Source organism: Juglans regia, chromosome 3 (assembly GCF_001411555.2).
Source record: "Juglans regia cultivar Chandler chromosome 3, Walnut 2.0, whole genome shotgun sequence".
NCBI classification, from domain to species: Eukaryota; Viridiplantae; Streptophyta; class Magnoliopsida; order Fagales; family Juglandaceae; genus Juglans; species Juglans regia.
In genome coordinates, this window is record NC_049903.1 from 16,661,097 (window position 1) to 16,681,317 (window position 20,221).

The 20,221-nt window shown below is 37.3% G+C and overlaps 1 protein-coding gene across 4 annotated transcripts; it reads right to left on the reverse strand.

Annotated features, from left to right (window-relative positions):
• Positions 1–237: 237 nt before the first annotated feature.
• Positions 238–19,923, reverse strand: LOC108979451 (serine/threonine-protein kinase tricorner-like). Of its 4 annotated transcripts, none has more exons than XM_035688231.1 (14): positions 19,693–19,923; positions 18,842–19,098; positions 13,502–13,676; positions 13,311–13,394; positions 12,763–13,004; positions 11,891–12,119; positions 10,587–10,666; positions 10,423–10,507; positions 9,000–9,131; positions 8,795–8,908; positions 7,023–7,070; positions 1,154–1,238; positions 808–864; positions 238–736 (listed from the first exon to the last, which is right to left on the reverse strand). In XM_035688231.1, the coding sequence occupies exons 2-14, from the start codon at positions 19,054–19,056 to the stop codon at positions 564–566; spliced, it is 1,719 nt and encodes a 572-aa protein (XP_035544124.1). In that variant the 5' UTR covers positions 19,057–19,098; positions 19,693–19,923; the 3' UTR covers positions 238–563. The 4 variants fall into 4 exon arrangements, with proteins under 4 accessions (XP_035544124.1, XP_035544122.1, XP_035544123.1 ...); XM_035688229.1 differs by having other exon boundaries at positions 18,842–19,112; positions 19,693–19,917; XM_035688230.1 differs by having other exon boundaries at positions 268–707; positions 19,693–19,916.
• Positions 19,924–20,221: the final 298 nt, after the last annotated feature.

The following is a 20,221-nucleotide window of genomic DNA, read 5'->3' on the forward strand; positions in this document are numbered from 1 at the left end:
GCTGGTCATCCCGCTGGGAATTTTTTTTTTTTTTTTTTACTTGGTGATTAAAGAATTATTTTTTAATGATGTTAAGACAATTTAGAATTCAAATGTCTAGTGAAAAATAAGTTCTGAGAATCCGGTTTCAACAAATCATTAAAAAATTGAACTAAAATGGCTTCCATCAATATTACTTCTGATAACAAACACCCCAACGTCGGACCTTATTATACGTTTCCACAAATACACCACAAATTAACACAACAGATAACAGCTTACATGTAATTAATTAAAAACTATAGCATAAAATTTTTATTTCGTTGCTATATATATATATCTAGTACAGTACAGGTGAGATACTAGCTAGGGGGGAAGTTAATGATCATCTCTGCCATTAGTACTACATGAGATTCTACGAAAGCTACACAGGAAGCACAGAAATTGCAGAGCTTGAAATAGTTAGAAAAACATGCAATGCTATATATTGATTTCCTTCTCCTAATAACAAAAAAAATCACTTCTATTATTATATATTTGTTTTGGTGATGGACAATTACTTGTGGCTGACGCTTGCTATCTTCTCATAGGCCATTGATCTTGATGTTGTGCAGATCTAGCAGACTGGCGCAATGGCTCGGATTCGGAGCTTTCAGGGACCTCTGATTGTGTTGGCAAAATGTTAAGGAAATTTCCCAAAGCAGGCCGATCAGGAGGATCAGGTGTGTCTGAGAGGAGGGAGGGAAAGCATAGAGGTCTGACATTGAAGATACGTGCTGAGTATAAACGGATAGTGTTTAAAGCACTTTGAATTAGAGGGGAACGTACCAAATAGCGATCTAATAGAGGGTCTCTTGGGCTTGTTATTCTTTTTCTTCAACTCAGCTGAATTGAGTTATAAATGCCAAATGTACATTTAACAATCAGTGAATCTCTCAAGGAAAATAATATCAAACATTAAAGAAAAATAGAATATTGTGGAAATAATTTGAAGAATAACAAAGCATAGAGATAATGACAATGCAAATATATATTGCCTTGTACCACCATGACCAATCATGAATGGTATGATCCACATCCCTCACCACCCACCCCTTCTTTTTCTTTCTTTTTGTCCTACTATAAATAATATATCTCAGCACCATAACCAGAAAACTTGTAGGTTGATACTGACCAATGCCAGGTATATGATCCTCATTCACGATCTCAAAATTCTTGTAGGTATAACCAACGAAATTTGCATCCTTGGATGGGAGCATCTGCAATATATTATTGAAAGAGTCACTACAAAAGACGCAATAAAACTTTAGTACATAGAGTGAGGCTTTAGCTGCAGTGATGTGAAAAAGAAATAAAAAATGCATATCAGAGACAAATCTCTGGCATGTTGGATATATAATTGAAATCAGTAGTCTGTATCACCTCATTTATCATGTTCCTTGTCTAACTCTGATCTAAAGTTTGGAAGTTAAAAGAGTTCAAAATGGAGTAAAGGCATGTGCAAATAATGCTTATGCCATTTTGTTAGGTAAATTTAGCCATCTTGGATTCTTGACGTCCATATGCACACCAATACTGAGGGCCTTCTTTACATGCTAGAGACAAAACCTTAAATCTCATCGAAGCTATCTAATATAGAAACCAGACATTTATCTTGGATTCTTGGCAATCATAACCCCACTAACGGTGATATATATCCTTTCCATGTCAAATAGACCAAAACTCTATTCTCGTATAAGTGAAATAAAACATAAACTACTTTTCTGAGGGTGGCCGGAACTAGGGTGGCAATATAATATACTCTGGCCAGAGGGAAAATAAAGCATTTGAAATAATGTGAGGGCTTGCAGTTGTAAACCCTTCATCCGTCTCTTCCATCCCACAAAGAAAATAAATATACCAAGCCAAAAAAAATATATATCTCAAAGACAGCAACTACATCAACTACCAGAGTAAATTTTGCCAGTCCATCTGAACTACTAATGCTAATAAGGTCAAATGGTTTTTTTTTTTTTTTTTTTATTTATATTAATGGCTTTTCCTCCCTGAGGGGATTAGTGTATCACTGAATCACTAGGGTTGTCTTGTTTGTGGGCTGGTTTAGATGGGGTTGTGTAAGGAGGTATTCATTGATCAGAAGATTTTTGAGTTCAGAAAGGAGAATGCTAGGTGGTGGAGGATTATAGAAAGTAGTCGTCGTGGAGTGAAATATATTTCAGTGGATTGGGAAACTCTGGGTTGGCTGGGTTCTATGGTGAAGGAATGTGCAGTAACATTGGGTCCTCAGGAGTTTCTACGAACTCGTAGAAAAGGAGACACTGTGTTAATAGTGAGGAAGGGACGTAATCTTAATGGTAGTTTTATCTCCATATCAGAATTTGGTCGTGATAAGAGGAGAGGATTGCTTGTGATTCCGGAAGGAAGGAAGGGGGAGGGGTGGAAGAACCTTGGAGATATTTTAATGGAGATTTCTCCACCCTCTGTTTCAAACATTCATCAGATAGCTGCTGCAAAGAAGAGCAGAGGTGAGGGAGGTGCTTCATTATCGTGGGCAGGAGGAGCAAGGACGTACAGTGAGGTGTTGAAGAAGGTACCGTGTCGCGCTGCATTAGACGTGGTGTCAGACGTAACCAATTCTGAAGACGTGCAGTGGTATGGTGGAGAAGAAAGCAGAATGCTGGGGTTAAATGAGGAAAGTGTTTTGAGGATGTTAGTTGGCTTGGAGGAGAAGGTTGGTAGCGTGTTAGATGAAATCAGCTATCTAAAACGCTGCGTTAAGGGTAAGGCTGAGCTGAAGGAGGTGGTGGGCCGTAAGGGTGGGCCTGGAATGGGTCACGGCAGTGAGTTGGGCCTAGGCAAGGTTAAGGCCGCAGAGTTGGGCCTTGGCAAGGTTCAGGCCGCAGGCACTGTGAAGGCCTGGGGGGCAGTGGCTCCAGCTGGGTCGGGGATATCTATCGGACCCGATATATCGGATCAGAGACAGAACTTGCCGACAAGCCCATTACCGATAACCCTGCCGGCACAGAAGTGGCTGACGACCTCGGTCGACCACTCTGGTGAGATGGTAACGAAGCTCCGACGGGAAGATTTAGAGGAGGGGGAGTTGTTGGTGGAGCCGATAGCGTTAGAGAGTCCGAGAAATACCTTTGAGTCCTCGTCTCCAGGGATCTTGGCGGAGAATGGGCCTTCGGAGCTAAGCATGGTGGACGAAGGTCCTATAGCTGTGCACGAGCAGCCTGGTTCGTGGGAAAGTGAGAAGTCCTTACGCGGTGAGGAGGTTACGCGGGAAAGAGAGAAGTCATTTTCTGATGAGGTTCCGTGTGTTTCTCCACTTTTGGTGATGAGTAATCCTGGCGGGAAAGAGATAATTTCTCGGAGTGCCACTAATCCTGATGAGATTCCTTGTCTCGCCGTTATGGGAAGCCCACTATCCAGAAGTAAGTCAGAAAAGGTTAGCTAGAGTCAGTTCAGACCATTTTCCCATTCTTTTAGATTGTGGGGGCATTCACGGGGGTCGCCGGTATTTCAAGTTTGAGAATATGTGGCTTAAGGTGAACGGGTTTGTAGAGATGGTGAGAACTTGGTGGACTTCGTACCAGGTTAGTGGCACTCCGAGTTTTATTCTTGCAGGAAAGCTGAAGGCTCTAAAGCAAGACTTGAAGAAATGGAACTTGGAAGTTTTTGGTCACACTGACAATCAAAAGTCTATTTTGTTGGAGGAGTTGCAAGAGTTGGAGGGTAAGGAATTATTGGGAAGGGCCTCTGATGAGGAGTTATTGAGGAAAGTAACGGTTGTGGCAGAGTTGGAAAGGGTTTTATTGTTAGAAGAGACTTCATGGCGACAAAAATCTAGAGCCCTTTGGTTGAAAGAGGGTGATAGGTGTACGAAATTTTTTCACAAAATGGCTAATTCTCATCGACGTAATAATGCGATTGAGCTGTTACATTCAGGTACTCAGGTGCTATCTTCTTCCGATGATTTAGAAAGTCATATTGCACAATATTATGAGACTCTTCTTACCGAATCAGAAACTTGGAGGCCGAAGCTTGATGACTTACCGTTTGAGGCAATCGATCCGCAGCTTGTGAGTGTCTTGGAGAGACCCTTTGAGGAAGATGAGATTTTCAAGGTCATATCTGGTATGACTAAGGACAAAGCGCCGGGTCCGAATGGTTTCTCAATGGGTTTCTTCCAAACTTGTTGGGATGTGGTGAAAGGTGATGTCTTGCGGGTGTTCAGTGAATTTCATGCTTATCAAAAGTTTGAAAAATCACTTAATGCGACATTTATTGCACTCATTCCTAAGAAATATGGGGCGTCGAATATTGAGGATTTTCGCCCAATAAGTTTGGATAGCAGTGTCTATAAGATTATTTCTAAGGTCCTTGCTAATCGGCTCAGTCCAGTGCTGGAAAATATTATCTCCAAGCCTCAGAATGCTTTTATTCGTGGGAGATATATACTTGATTCGGTGCTCATTGCAAATGAGTGTTTGGATGCTAGATTGAGGGAGGGAAGTCCAGGTATTCTTTGCAAGCTAGACATGGAGAAGGCTTATGATCATGTGAACTGGGATTTCCTTTTGTATTTGTTGAAGATGTGTGGTTTTGGAGATAGGTGGATTTCTTGGATGCGTTATTGTATTTCAACGGCCCGGTTTTCAGTGCTAGTTAATGGCACTCCTGCTGGCTTTTTTTATAGCTCCAGGGGATTGCGACAGGGTGATCCGTTATCTCCCTTTCTTTTTGTCATAGTTATGGAGGCATTGAGTAAGATGGTGCAGGCTATTGTTAGTGGGGGTTTTTTATCCGGTTTTCAGGTGGGAAATGGCTCTGGTAGCCCTTGTATCATTTCACATCTCCTTTTTGCCGACGACACTCTGTTGTTTTGTGAAGCGGATAGGAGTCGGGTCCAAACTTTGGGTGCATTACTACTTTGTTTTGAAGCAATATCAGGGCTCAAGGTGAACCTTCACAAGTCTGAGTTGGTTCCGGTGGGTGTGGTCCCTAATATACGCAATCTAGCAAGTCTTCTGGGTTGCAGGGTGTCCTCGTTCCCAATGAAATATCTGGGTCTTCCGTTAGGTGCTACTTTCAAGAGTAGAGCTATATGGGATGGGATGGTAGAGAAGATAGAGAAAAGATTGGCTGGATGGAAAAGGGTGTATCTATCGAAAGGGGGTCGTCTCACTCTTATCAAGAGTACCCTCACAAACCTTCCCACTTATTTTTTATCTCTTTTTCCTATGCCTGCAAGGGTCGTGAATAGAATTGAGAAGCTCTTTAAGGCATTTCTATGGGGAGGCTTAGGGGAGGAGAAGAAAGTTCATTTGGTTAATTGGAAGACAGTATGTTCTCCAGTTGAGTACGGGGGGTTGGGTGTGTGTAATTTGAGAACTTTTAATAAAGTGTTGTTGGGGAAATGGCTTTGGAGATATCATTTGGAAGGGGGTTCTTTGTGGAGGGAAACTATAGATGCTAAATATGGTGTTGCTTGGGGTGGTTGGTGTTCTAAAGAAGTGAGAGGGGGGCATGGAGTGGGCCTATGGAAGTTTATAAGGAATGGGTGGATTAGTTTTGTAAATCATATTCGTTTTGTCGCAGGTGAGGGTAACCGAATCAATTTTTGGCGGGATGTGTGGTGTGGAGATCATGCATTGGAAAGGGTATTTCCAGCTTTATATCGTATTGCAGTTAATAAGGAGGTTTCTGTGGCGGATGTGCGATTATTTGCTCATGGTTCGCATCAATGGAATATTCTATTTAATAGAGATATTCATGATTGGGAATTATCTATGGTTTCAGATTTTTTCAGCTTGCTACATTCTGTAGGGTCTACTATGGTGCAACATGATAGCTTGAGATGGAGGTTCCAGGATCACAAGAAATTCACAGTAAATGCGTATTACAAAATTTTGATTTCACAGGACCATACTTCATTCCCTTGGAGGAACATCTGGAGGTCTCGAGTGCCCTCTAGAGTTGCTTTCTTTGTTTGGAATGCCGCCCTTGGGAAGATCTTGACTACGGACAATTTGAGGAAGAGAGGATGTGTTGTGCTGGATTGGTGTTACATGTGTAGAAATAATGGAGAATCGGTAGATCATCTTTTACTGCATTGTGATGTAGCAAGAGGGTTGTGGGATGAGATTTTTCGACGGGTCGGTGTGGCTTGGGTAATGCCTAGGAGAGTGGTGGAGTTGATGGGTTGTTGGAGAAAATTGCAGGGCAGTCATCAAGTGGCAGCAGTTTAGAGAATGATTCCGTTGTGTATTATGTGGTGTATTTGGATGGAAAGGAATATGCGATGCTTTGAAGACAAGGAACGAACAATGATGGAGCTGAAGAATTTTTTTCTGCATACTTTATTGCTTTGGTTATCAGCTATTGTATTAAATGGGGATGATATTCATGAATTCTTATCTTTAGTTCATCACTCATAGAATGTGTTTAGGTGTTCAACTGTATACTTCCTGTGTACTAGGTACATGCCTATTTCATTCACATCAATAAAGTTTATCTCTTACTTATCAAAAAAAAAAATGGAAAGAAAGGATGTATCAAAACAAAAAAAGAAAATTAATCGTTCGATTATGGAGTAGAACAACATGATTGTTGAGCTTCTAGGATCTAAAGGTGTTTTACAAGTTTTCTGGATGAAATGTTTTCTTCAAGGGAGTCTGTAGTATTATTTATCCCGAAATGAAAATCCTGAAAAATCAGACAGGTGTCCATGGAGGACACAACTCCATCAATAATCCCAAGCCTCAAAGTCCACTAATTTAAGTTAGGTGGACCATATGACGTAAGTTTTCTTCAACATGTTTAGAAGATTTAAAATAAACATCTACTTTTGACCTTTACCATATGTTAAATAAAGCTTGACTACCTCTACAAAACATCTAGTGTTAAAGCATTAAAATCTGTCTTCAATGTACTGAAAATAATACAAGCATTTAACACTAGATTTACATTAAAGTAATCTAAGAAAAAATTCCCAATTAAAAAAAACAATTGAAAATATTGAAAATTATGAGACATGCCTTTCTCCATGGACCTGACTTTGATGAAGTTTGAACTGGAGCCAGTAACTGCAAACACAGTAAATAAAAAAATTAATTAATCATAACATATTTCAGTCAAATTTTGCAAAATGAATCCGTCACCCAGCAAGGGAAAGAGTAATTTTAACATATCTCTTTTTCAAGATTCATTAGCCCAAGCAGCTGATACACAGAACACAACCAATGCCATCAATACAACTAAAAGTGTGCTGACAGTGACCTTCACACGAAATGCACCTTTCTTATAGGCTTAGGGAGTAGGTTTGCAATATAAAATCACTATAAAAATCCAAAGGAATATATCACCATGAAAGAAACTCTTGGAAAAAGCATGCAGAGTCAAACAAAGAAAGTGCAAAAGAATTGTATTACTTTGCAAGGGGAAAGAGCAGATTTAACATGTGCCTATCCTAATTCCATTAATTCATGCAGCTGATTACACAATAACCAGTACCATCAGTGAACTTCACATGGCATTCACATTCTCAGTGGGTTTGGAGGTGGGTTTGCAACACTCATGCCCAAAAAACCTATTGGGAACCCACACCATGGTGGAAATACAAGAGATGCAACACAACCATATGGGCCAGAAATTTACAATAATTCAAATTCAGCAAACAGATAAATGCAACAAATAAAAAATTTACCAAGTTGTCACATGACATACCAAATCATATTATCATAGTGAAAAAACATACAAGTTTTTTTTGACGTTTTGAGAGAAAATCAACAAACCATCCTATTGTAAGGTAAAAGTGGTAGCAAAGTGCCAAAGACAAGATCTAAAAAATACTTTTTGCAAACGACGAGGGGAGAAGAAGTTTCAAGAGGACAATCAAATTAAGATCCACCTGAAAAACAACCAGCGTTTCTAAATTGTCTGACAAAGACCAAAACAAAGTAAGATTTTCAAAATGAAAGGAATCCTGGGAGTAGGGGAGAAGCCAATCGCAGCTATGACTCAATTATTTTTAGATGATAGTTAGTCATAGCTTCTGTGACAGCTACATAAATACAGAACAAATATATCGCCACCTTGATTGCTTCTCCAACACTTCTGAACGTCTTAAAGATATTTGAACTTAAAAATAAATTGAGGAAGGATACAGTCTTGATGTCCATTTTTTGGATATAATATAATCAGTGAGAATAAACACTGCATAATCTGAATAGAAGACAACAGTACCATTTATGTGCATAAAATATTAACAATTCAAACAATTACAGCTTCTATTATAGCTAGATAAACATCATTGTCAATGACTGTTTTCTCAACAATCCAGAACAACAAAAAATTAAGAACATTAAGTTACAAGTAAACCAGGGAATGCAGTTTTTACTTCTGCTTCACAGTCACACACATAAAGTCAGAAAGTATGTAAAGTAAGTTAGTGGTCATTGTATTGGTAACTGAACAATACGTTCTTTGTCTTAAGAAAGGACAGAGATTTTATAAGGACATAGATGCAAGCAAAAAGACCACTAACAACAAACATGACAGTCAAAGCACATTGCCAAGCTATAGCAACATTTCCTTTCCATTCCAGACACAGTCATCAGTCTAAACACTTTTAGCTGGAATGCTGATCAGGAGTAATTCTAAAACTTCATTCTCTACCTTTTGGGCAGGCATATGAAAACCAAATCCACATTCCCTAATCTCAAGGTGTGCAAATGAGGTAAAGGAAAAAATCTATGAACAGTTTCACCTGCAAAGAGGATCAAATTTATACAGAAACCATTATTATCACCTCTTCAAACTTCTCAAAGTTCTGAGTATCTAACTCATCCTTGACCTCAGGTATAAAAGCTGCTTCCATCTGATATAATCTGTCCCATTGTGATCCTTTAAACCATGGGTGTGCCTAATTGAGTAGACACATCTCAGTTATACTTTTAGAAAAAATAGACTACCCATAAAACAACAAATTGGAAGCAACTAGTAAAAAACCCAACTTTTAGTTCATGAGCTCCTTTGGTCCCAAGCCTCTGCTCAACATTGCAGAGGAGCTTGCAAATGAGATCTTTTGCCTGATTAGAAAGCTTGGCTTCTTCAGGGAATTTCAAATGAGTTCTCCAGTTCACAATCTGCATTAAACTGACCATTCGTTTCATAAGAATATATAAATCAGTTGTTAGCAGACATGTCTTCATGCGCCATACCAAAAGGCAACATTCATGTCAACACAATGGGAAAAAGAATGATATGATCCTAAGAATGAGATTGTATAATCAAAGATATCATTATTGTTAATAGGTCCAATTATCCGAGACAAAACATAAAATTTTAACACACCATGTAGCTTTTCCAGAGTCATGTAAAGGACACTGTAGGTGCAGAAAATTTATAGTTTTCTAGAGATGCTACTCGGTGGGATGTGAATTTTATCAGAGCAGCACAAGATTGGGAGGTATGAGATTCATACCTCTTTTTTAGATCATTTGCATTCTAGTCAGCTCATAAGGTTCTGTGAGGACTGAGGACAAGCTATGTTGGGCACCATCGTAGTGTGGGGTGATTGGAGTAAAATCAATCTATCATGCTTTATCCCTATGATAGTAACTCTTTTCCTTTAAATAATATTTGGCAGAACAAAGCAACTCTAAGAGTAGCTTTCCTTGTCTGGACAGCTCCTTAGAGAAAATACTATGGATACAAGAAAAAAATATTGTGATGGATCGGTGTTAGGAGTGTGGAAATGATAGAACATGCCTTATTGCATTGTGAGGTGGCTAGCCCACTTTGGAATGCTATCTTTGGTTCGTTCAATTTAGATTGAGTCATGCCGTGTAGTGTAATGGAGCTTTTTGCATGTTAGAGAGGGAGGTTTAGTAGTTCAAAGAGAGATGCATTATGAAAGATGATCTCAGGTTGCTTGTTGTGGTGTATACAAAAAGAAAGATACAACTGGAGCTTTAAAGATTAGGAGAAAACGATGGCAGTCCTTACGGATTTCCTTTTATAACTTTTCTATTTCTAATTGTCCAGATTTGTTTACCCTTTTTTTGTCCTCTTATCAAGTGTTTCCCATGTATACACACTGTACTCGAGGAACACCACTTTTTTTTTTTTTTATCATTAATAAAGTTCAACTTATCAAAAAAATTTAGTGGTGCTGCAAAGCCAGTAACAAAGTTCGCTGTTGCATTTCCATAAACAACAAAATGATCTAGTTTTCTGCGTGAGAACAAAGCAACCCTATCATAAGCTGACAGCCATTCATCAAACTTTAAGAAGGTCGGCGAAGATTAAAAAGCAAATAAAAAAAAATCCATTAGGAAGCCATGTTGAGAATTAAAATTGAAAACTCTTCAGAAATTTGCATGTCACATATTTATAACGTGGTGAATCATATTATCAAGTTAACATCCCGATTACCTTTCTACATGTTGACATTGGTTCATCAGAATAGAAAGGTGGATAACCCACAAGCATCTCGTACATGATTGCCCCAAGAGACCACCTGATACGAATATCTAGTTAACAAATGAAAACCAATTACATGCCTAGGCTATATAATGCGTAGTAAATAATCAACTAACCAGTCACACTCCATTCCGTATCCTTTCTTCAGTAGTACTTCTGGGGCAATGTAGTCTGGTGTTCCCACTGTTGAATAAGCCTGAATGGCATATGCAGATCTACTTATATAACATTTATGGTACATGCTTAAAAACAACATAAGTATCAAGAAATATGTACAATAGAGCTTCAAAAGATTAAATCTATAATTGGAATCTGCACGCTAGGACAGAAAAGCATGCAACTAAACCAATTTTCTATATCAGGCAAGAAATCCTCTTTAGTAAGTACAACAGCTAAGAAATATAATCTGAATAAATATATAGGTTCAATCATAACAGTTTATGGCCAAAAATTAGCATACAAAAGAAAAGAAAAAATAAGATGAAGACAGAGTTTTAGTTGATAACCCAGTGGACATGCTGGGATTCACAGCTTCTCGTGAGAGAGCCAAGTCCATCAGGTCATTACTCAACATTCATATGGAATTCATTTCTCATCCAAGCAAATACAAAATAAACCATAATACTATTATTCACCCATTGATTCGTTTTTCCACCTAATGGAGCATCCCGCCAAATTGGATCAGAGAATAACAAGCCTCTCAAAGTGTATCAGTTTTACAGAATTTAGGCTCATTTCCCTCAACTAAAAACACATTTTCTGTAATTAATTTCCTAAATTGCATCGGAGACAGGAAAATATTTAACATATTTTCTAAGGTTTATTTTCCAGAATGGAACCTTGAAAATATAAACATAGAAATAACTTATCAAAAAAAAAAATATATATATATATATATATAAACATATAGATAGGCCATTAATAACCCATGTTCAACCCCCTCGAGAACATTGAAATCCTTGCAGTTGCAAGCTGAAAGAAGGGAAACTGAGATTTGAATTTCAAATTTCCTAATCCAAATATAGCCTGTGGGTTTCCGGTAATGTTTTCCAAAGTTTGATAGAAAAAATCAAGTGGAACAATATAACATAACATCAGAAGATGCAATTTGAAAAGATTTTATATTGTTTTCTATCAACAAACAAGGTACGTCACCATTTTAAGCAGGCACTACTAGTGTGACATCACCTAAAATAAAGAATACTACAGAATAGTTAAAGTAAATGCTCTAACGAAATAAAAAAAGGGAAATATCAGAAACACAGGCAGTTTTACCAACATGGCAACTTCTCATTTATTGCTTTTTATTTGTGTACACAATGCGTTTCACAAGCAGAACATAAAATTCCTGCCTACAAACAACACTGGCAACCTTGCCCCAAGGATGATATGTAATTTCTAGGGTAAATAGAGATCATACCAACATTCGCCTGTTTTTTTGCCAGTGCAATAACTGCTCCTGTTGTGTCCGCCTTGGTGCAGAAGAATGATTGTCTCTGTCTGAGGAAGATTTCAAATTCCTTCCCACTCCATGGTCATTCTCACTAAGATTCGGAAAACTACTACAGTCCAAGGGCTTACACAATCCAAAATCTGAAAGCTTTAGATGGCCATTACAATCAAGCAGTAAATTATCAGGCTTGATATCCCTACAATGAAAGTAACATTAACTAAATAGCTGTCTATAGTAAACTTCTCATATAAATGAGGTATACATATGTATTATAAACGACCAAAAAGAAAATGTAGCAAGTAAAATAATAAAATTGCCCATTACAGCTAAATCACACCCTCACAATCCATTACAAACACAAATAAATCCAAATCCCATTACCTGAAAATCACATCCAACACATACGCTGGATCTTTCAGGACAAAAAATCTACAAAATTAGCTCTTCAAAGAACCCACTCAGCATTCTTTTAAGAGTCTTCTTCAAATCACAACTCCCCACATGCAGAGGTGGACTTTGGAACTACATGGTTCCTTGAGCCCTCCACACCCCCAAAAAAAAATAAATAAATAAATAAAATGTAAACTTTATTTTTTGAGGTTCAGGTATTTATAAAGAAAAAATTATATAAAATTAATTTTTTCCCAGCAAATCTTTTTCATAATCTGCACCCCCCCCAAAAAAAAAAAATAGTTATGGGAAATATTCCATACCAAGAAAACTCCAAAAAGTAACCACGTCAAAATATATCAACTGGCCAAATTGGACCAACATGTTACAAGGATATCAACGCCATAGTCTAGGTTTCAAGAATGGATAGTATATCAATTATATAAAACCTGTGAATATAGTTGTGTTTGTGAATAGACTCAATGGCAAGGACCGTCTCCCCAACATAAAATCTGGCCTCATCCTCAGTCAAGGTATCTTTGCGCATTAATAATGTCATCATGTCACCACCAGCAAGATATTCCATTATAAGATACAAAAACTCATCATCTTGAAAAGAACAGTAGAGCTTGACAATGTAAGCACTATCTACTTCAGCAAGAAGATTTCTTTCAGCTTTAACATGTTCCACCTTCAAAAATAAAAGAAAAACGGAAGTATGATTTAATGAAATTATTGAGTGAAATAAATATGCAAGTTCTTCTCTACAAAATACTCAAATGAGGTCAAAAATTGTTAATCAATGTTTCCCTCAAGTTCACACTCGGCAAGGAAATATGATTTGAAATTTCCTTTCTTTTAACGTAGAATTTTATTACTGCTAAGCATCAAGAAAAATAGCATTATTGACAGTTTCAAGCCTAGATGAAATTTGTTTCACGGCAACAGGTGTATAGACTGTAAGTCTTTATTTCAATACTACTGGTTCAGAAAGAACCTGGCCTCTGCGAAGCATCTCAGATTTCTTCAGCTTCTTCATTGCATATACATGGCCAGTAGCTTTCTCTCTGCAAAGTCTCACCTGTACATTCATCACAATCATTATAATTATCACCATAAACAATTGTTTGGGATGAAAGAAACGATTAAATTAACACAAACAACAATCAAAGGCAATATGATGAGAACCTCCCCAAATGCACCCCTTCCAATAAGTGTCAAAAGTTCAAAGTCATCAACGCCCATCTTATGTCTTTGAAGACGCATATATTCTGTCTCCCTTCTATCCAGATGTTTCAGAATATTCATTTGTTCTTCCTTGGGAACATCAGCATCAGCCAGCTCCTTCTCCAATGTGCAGCGTCTGCATTAGGAGCAAAATAAGACTTATCATTACAGACACGGAAAAATTTGATGAGCCCATAACAAGCATACAGCAGATTATTTTGAAGACAATAGAAGCATGATTTACGAGGCAGGAAATATAGAGAATATGTCAATACTGACAAAACATAAAAACATGAGTACGAATTAAAAGGGGATTTACAATTTTAAACAAAACCATGATTTTCAAATCTAGCATTTGAGATGCAGTATCCTGGACAAATGTGCTCAACCAAGTTAAATTGCCATACAAAGACTCAAATGTCGAATATCGCTCAAAACTTATCCAACAGTTTGCAAAAGCAACACAAAAGTCTCTTCTTGCCACAGACCTTAGCTAAAAGCATGCAAAAAAAAAATCACGCAGACACATATTTAAAATTAATCTGAAGGTTACATGTTTGAGAGGTTACTAACACAAATGTTGAAAGAATTTAACTTCATAATTGATGGACTGAGATTGTGTTCTGTGATGCCCAGTCATATATGAGAAGGTTTCATGGATTTTTTTTGTAGATTAATGCAATTTTATTAAAAGCGGAGAAGGAGGCAACCGAAGCACATGGGAAGTATATGGAAGGAACCACCCAACTAGCGAAAAAAAAAAAAAAAGAAAGAAGTTCTTGCAAGTCTAGGAAACTAAAAAAAAGGAAGTTGTGGTGACAGTCATCCAAACAGAGGGTGTTGAACATAAAAGATTTTTTTATAAGTGGAGTGTTAAACATAAAAGATTTTAACTCTACGACTGTCTTCTTTCGGTCTTCAAAAGCTCGAACATTGCGTCTGTGTCAAATATGCCGCATTAAGCAAAGGAAAACCATCTTCTAAACTTCTGAATTCTAATGAGCTCCATAAGGATTTCATGAACATGGCAACTACACCGCCACATGCTGGGGCATAACACACTCAGTTCCTAACACACCCACACACTTAGGGCTTCTATTTTAGGAAACGATGGTTTCCTTTTAAATCTATATTTCTATCTTTAGAAATTATGTTTTGATATGGGTTTCGAAAGATTTGTTGCGAGTTTTTTGTTAATTTTAGTAAATTGTCAAAACTGTGTTAGAAAAATAGAAGAGTTTAGTTTAAAAATGGACTAACTGCCAAAAGAAAGCAGAAAGCCAACAGAAATTCATTGTTGAACAAAACTATATCTTTTTTATGCAAACCCAAACTGATGGGTGGGATCCAGGTCCAGATTCAACAATCAGTTTGGGTTTGCATCATTTTAAGGAGAGAAAAAAGATCTGGTTGAAATAGATTTGAGCTCCAAGTGACTCTTTGTTGTTAGTGTCAGAGTCCTATTCCTTTTTTTGATAGGTAATCAAGAAGTTTTATCCATAACAACGGGCATAGACAAGTACACAGGATGTATACATGAGTAATACCTAACTAGGATTTCCAACCAAAAAAAGAAATTTAGACATTAAGCCTATTAAAATTTATTGCCACCGCCCAAAGGAACAAGGTTTTAAAAAAGAAAGCTTTCAATTCATCCATTGTCCTCTCATAGTTCTTCAAAGCTTCTATCATTTCTCCCCCTCAAAATATACCAACACATACATATAGGGACCGTCTTCCAGATTGAAGTCACTTGTGGATTGCCTTCAAGACCACTCCAACTTGCTAGGAAATCCAGCAGCCTTCTAGGCATGACCCATGTTAAACCCATTCACGAAAAAAAAACATTCCACGTGGTTCTGGCCACCTTGTAGCAAGTGATCTAGCATTTCCTCATTTTTCTTACACATGCAAAACCAATCCAACTCCATGATCTATCGTTTCCCCATTCTGCAGTCTCCTATTTCTTAAGAAGTTAGGCATAAAAAAAGTACCAATTTTCGTGCAGCCTTTTCATCTATCAGTTTACAGCCTTATAAAAGGGGCCCTGGGGCCGAAAACCACAAATAAGAACTGTTAATAGTCTAGATAGCTTGGCAGTAGGTCCTCAATGATTTCCTTCCAGAAAACTAAGGCCTCGTTTGGTTACACAGATAAGATGAGATGAGAAATTTGTGAATAGTAGCAAGATAGTTTGTGAATAGTAGTGCAATAATTTGTCAATAGTAGAGCAATGGTTTGAGTTAAGATTTTTTATTGGGTTTTGGAAAATGAGAGAAAAAAAGTTGAATAAAAATATTATAAAATTAAAATATTGTTAGAATATGTTTTTTTAATATTATTTTTGTTTTGTGATTTAAAAAAGTAAAATTGTTTTTGTGTTATGTTTGGAAGTTTATGAAAGTTGTAATGATTAGGTAATGATTAGATGAAAAAGTTGAAAAGTTGAAAATTTGAAATTGAAAAGTGTTTGTGTTTGAATAGTGTTTGGATGTTAAGTTGAAATGAGATGGGTTGAGACCATCTATGAAACCAAACGGGGCCTAAATCTTAGTCTATATAGCTTCGTTGCAGAAATGGATTTGGAATTAGATCACAGAGAAGGAAACTCTGGCAATTGGTGGTCGAAGCCAAATATTGTAGATTGTGGGGAGGATGATGTTCCAATGAGGTTAGTGTTTGGGGTTGGGGTGTGAAAAATATCAGAAGAGAGTGGAGGGACTTTCTCCGTTTTACTAGATGAGGTGGTTGACAAGTGAAGTTTTCATAAACTCACGAGGATCTGTGAGGAAGACAATTTGTCTTCTCTATGTTGTCAGTTCCTTGAACCCGCATGCAAATCATCGCAGTACAAGGCACCATCCCCCTGAAAGTTCTTTCTCCCTAGGAAACAGCGGGATAGTGGAGAGGATATGGTTTCTTTATTGTCTTTTGGCTGTGGGGTTCTTTTGGAATCTAAACTAGCATAGAAAGAGAGATTGAGTTTGATAGAATGTAGTTTGGGAATTAAAAGAGTCCCACAAATTCAAGTACCACACTCTCAGTCGAAGCCGAATTCAACACCCATAACCCAATTGAATATCCCAAATGTGCAAGCCTAAACCAGGTCAGAGATCCAGATCAAGTAGAAAAGATCAGTTCATGGTCCTTGTGGATATGTTCTGCCATTTAATCTACTCCATCTCCTCTACCAATGATCCGTAAAGTATAACACAAAACAAAAATATATATTTATATCAAGATTTTACTTTACATCCCTGACGAAATGCAGGTCTTAAACTCTCTTCTAGAACCTCTTTGTTTTCCCACAATGCAATTTGCTTTTTTTCTATGATGAATTTCCTTTTTTACAAGTTACAATTTTTTTACATGGAACACCAATCAAGAAAATGAGAAAAGGTTTAAAAGAAAGTCTTGAAAACTTGAAATACAAAAGCTATAATACCCCAAATTGAGTATATGATGGTGGTGAATGGGATCCCGAGTTATTAGGAGGAGAAGTTATTGCACTTTAAAATGATTCCAAGTGGCTCCAATAGTAACCTTGTATGGTCCTTCTAGATAATGGACCCAAATGTGGCTTAGGGCCCATTTGGATAGTGAAATGAGATGAGATGAGTTGAGATGGTTTGTGAATAGTAGTTAGATTATTAGTTAAAATTAGATGAAATGAGATCAGGGGAGATGGTCATCTCGCCTCTGTATCCAAATGGGCCCTCAGTCTTTCCTTGAATTGTTACAAGAACTAAGATAAGCGCACATCCAGTAATATAGGGTTTTGAAGAAGAAATGCTTAAGTTCTACCATCATCTTCTCCTTATCCTCAAAGCATCTATCATTTCTTTCCCCATGTACACAACAACAACCCAGGACCCTCTTGCTCAACACTAACTCTATAGACAATTAAGCCTTCCTTTGAACACAACAAAAGTTCCACCACAATGTGAGGTATAACCCAAACTAATTCGAATAAACCAAAAATAGCATTCTAAAGAGCACAAGCCACTTCACAATACAATAAAAGATGATTTCTCGATTCCACACTTCCAACAATATTCATTTTTCGTATTTTCCCTGTTGTGTATTTGTTTAAAAGGCTTTTTTTTCTTATTCTGAATTGCATCATTAAGGTAGAGTGTATGATGTTGTAAAAAAAAAACAAAAAAACAAAAAACAAAACAAAAACGTATGTAGCGATAGACAGGGTGGTATGGAAAAGGTCACATGCGACATTGTGGTTGGTGGAGTGAGGTGGAGAGGAGATTGGAATTTGGAAGATTTGGGGGCAAGAGGGAAGTGTAGGAGACAATGAGGCAGAGATCGATGGGGGAGGGAATGTTGGATTTGATCTTTTAAGTTTCCAAACTAGTCTTTAGATATTGTGGCGTTATCTATTTGTATGTATAAAGCTTTGTTAAGACTACTTTCAGTAATCCAGACAACAGATAGCTTTTAGATTGTGTTTTAATATTTGGTATTCATCTGTTCTAAAGTGGTAGTAAGGCGTCAAATGGGAAGTGAGCCGCTCCCTTAGCAGTGAAGACAAAAAACGTGGCCTGCCAATGATAAATGATAATTCACTGAATAAAGCTCCATATAAATGGCTTTTGTGACACATTACAAATGGGATATTTCTAGCAACAGGTGAATGGGAACAATCAAGTCAATTACAACTAATCGGGAATATTCTAAAAAAAGAAAATAAGGAGCGATTATTTTTTTCGCTCTGTATATTTAAACAAATTAAAAACACTTCAGATAAGTATTTGAGCAAGAGGAAACTTTTTTCTGAGTGTAGAATGTGTTTACAACGGATTATAACTGCAAAAAGGTTTATTGTAGTCATAGTCAGATTGTATATATGACTACAAAACTCATTTCTTTTCTTCTTCTTTTTTTCATCTCAAAGAACAAAGAAATAAAGAAATTTTTGCTGTTAACGAAACCCAGTATGTTTCACTAACTAAAATGTCATATGGCCTTCATGTGTGTAATACGCAAAATTTAAGAACTATAGCTACAATTCCCATTATGAAAGATTGAAGATTCTATAACTTCATCAAAAGAAACTCATAAGCCACTACGAAAAAAACGAATGACAAAAATGACCAAACTCGGAGATTAAGATGTCAGTAGATATCCCAAGCCATGACACATTAAGTATATACAAGCCAAGTATGGTCAACTCCAACATGATGCCACCACATTGCAGAAGAAACTTCTCCATGATAACGTCGCAATAAAGTCGGGATTAAACTAAGATTTATAAAAGAAACAGGCCATATGTGTTGGAAAACATACCTCTCCTTCCTATCTTGCAAACACTTCATTTGGGCTTTGTAGTGGTTTTCTATATATTGCTTTGCTGCCGCAGCCTTCTGTTTCGTTGCATTTGAAGGAGCCTCATCAATCACCGACTTACGTGCATCCTTCACATTCTCCATTTCCTTCGTTTTGGTGGGTTTATTTTTCACTCTAGGTTGGAATTTGTGAAACCAACTCCTTGTAGACTCCATCACTCTTGCATTCAATCACACTCTCACATTCTTCTTCCAATCCTTTAAATAACAAGCTTAAAAAGAATGAAAATAGGAGACAAAGAACAAAAACGTACCAATTTAATCCTAACAATACTAAATGCTAATACAATTATAGCCATTTTAAAATCAAATAACATTGTCACAAATAAAACCTAATATATCATTGAATTCACTAGACTTGACTTGACTCTTAACAAGCTTGAGAAACAATAACAGGAAAAAATAAGAAAACGAATACAGAAAATACAATTACAAATGAAATTAACTCTTGACAGCTATACGACCAAGTCAAACTAATATTAATTACTTCCCTTTCTTTCTTCTGTGAAGGGTTTTCGTTCTTCACATTCTTACAATTAGGAAACAATCCCAACTTTCTTTCCCACGTTCTCTCCAAAACCAAACAGAAAAGTTTAGTTTTTTTACTCTGTTTCATGCCACAAATCATCGCAATGGTCCAATCATTTCCAAAACAACAACACAACCACACAAAAAATTCAACAAAAATCCCACCAAAAAAATCTACTCAGTTTTTTCCAAGAAGTTCTATTTCGAAAAATCAGAAAATTACAAAAAGAATATATTAGAAAGGAAAGTGGAAAAGAAAATTACCTATTGATCTCAGGAATCGGAATCCATCGAAACCTCACGTTGAACAAACACTACTCTTTAACTGTCTCAACCAACGCACTTTCTCTACTCCTTCCTCTCGGCTCGGAATAACAATTTATTGAGAAGTGAATTTACGGAATTCTACGCCCTGTGATTTACGTAATGGTCGAGAAAGCAAGGATGTTTATGGTAAACGGAAAATGTCAATGATTGTTAAGCATCGCGCAAGTCGCAATGACGTTGACACGAGAGCTGCCGTCGCGTTAAAGGATCATCCTAACCGGTGAAAATCACCGGGGATTGAACGCGTGCCTACTAGAAATGACAGGGTACCAGCATTCTGAAACCAACACGTGCCGGTTATAAAACAGGCCCTGGCCTGCGTGGATTTTAGGGAACGTGAGAGCACGATAGACGGCTTTTGCCACATCGGATGGGCATAAAGGCGCGGAAATTGGGCTTAACGCGTTTTGTTTTCAGCTTTACGTAATCTTGGCCGTACACGTGTTACGAAAGTTGGTGGCCTGCA

Bases quoted from the DNA above. Each gene is read 5' to 3' on its own strand.
- LOC108979451 (XM_035688231.1), bottom strand. From the start codon at position 19,056: ATGGAGTCTACAAGGAGTTGGTTTCACAAATTCCAACCTAGAGTGAAA. The intron at 13,677-18,841 runs GTATGTTTTCCA...CTCCTAATGCAG, and splicing joins TTGCAAGATAGGAAGGAGAG to ACGCTGCACATTGGAGAAGG. The intron at 10,508-10,586 runs GTTAGTTGATTA...TATTCGTATCAG, and splicing joins TACGGAATGGAGTGTGACTG to GTGGTCTCTTGGGGCAATCA.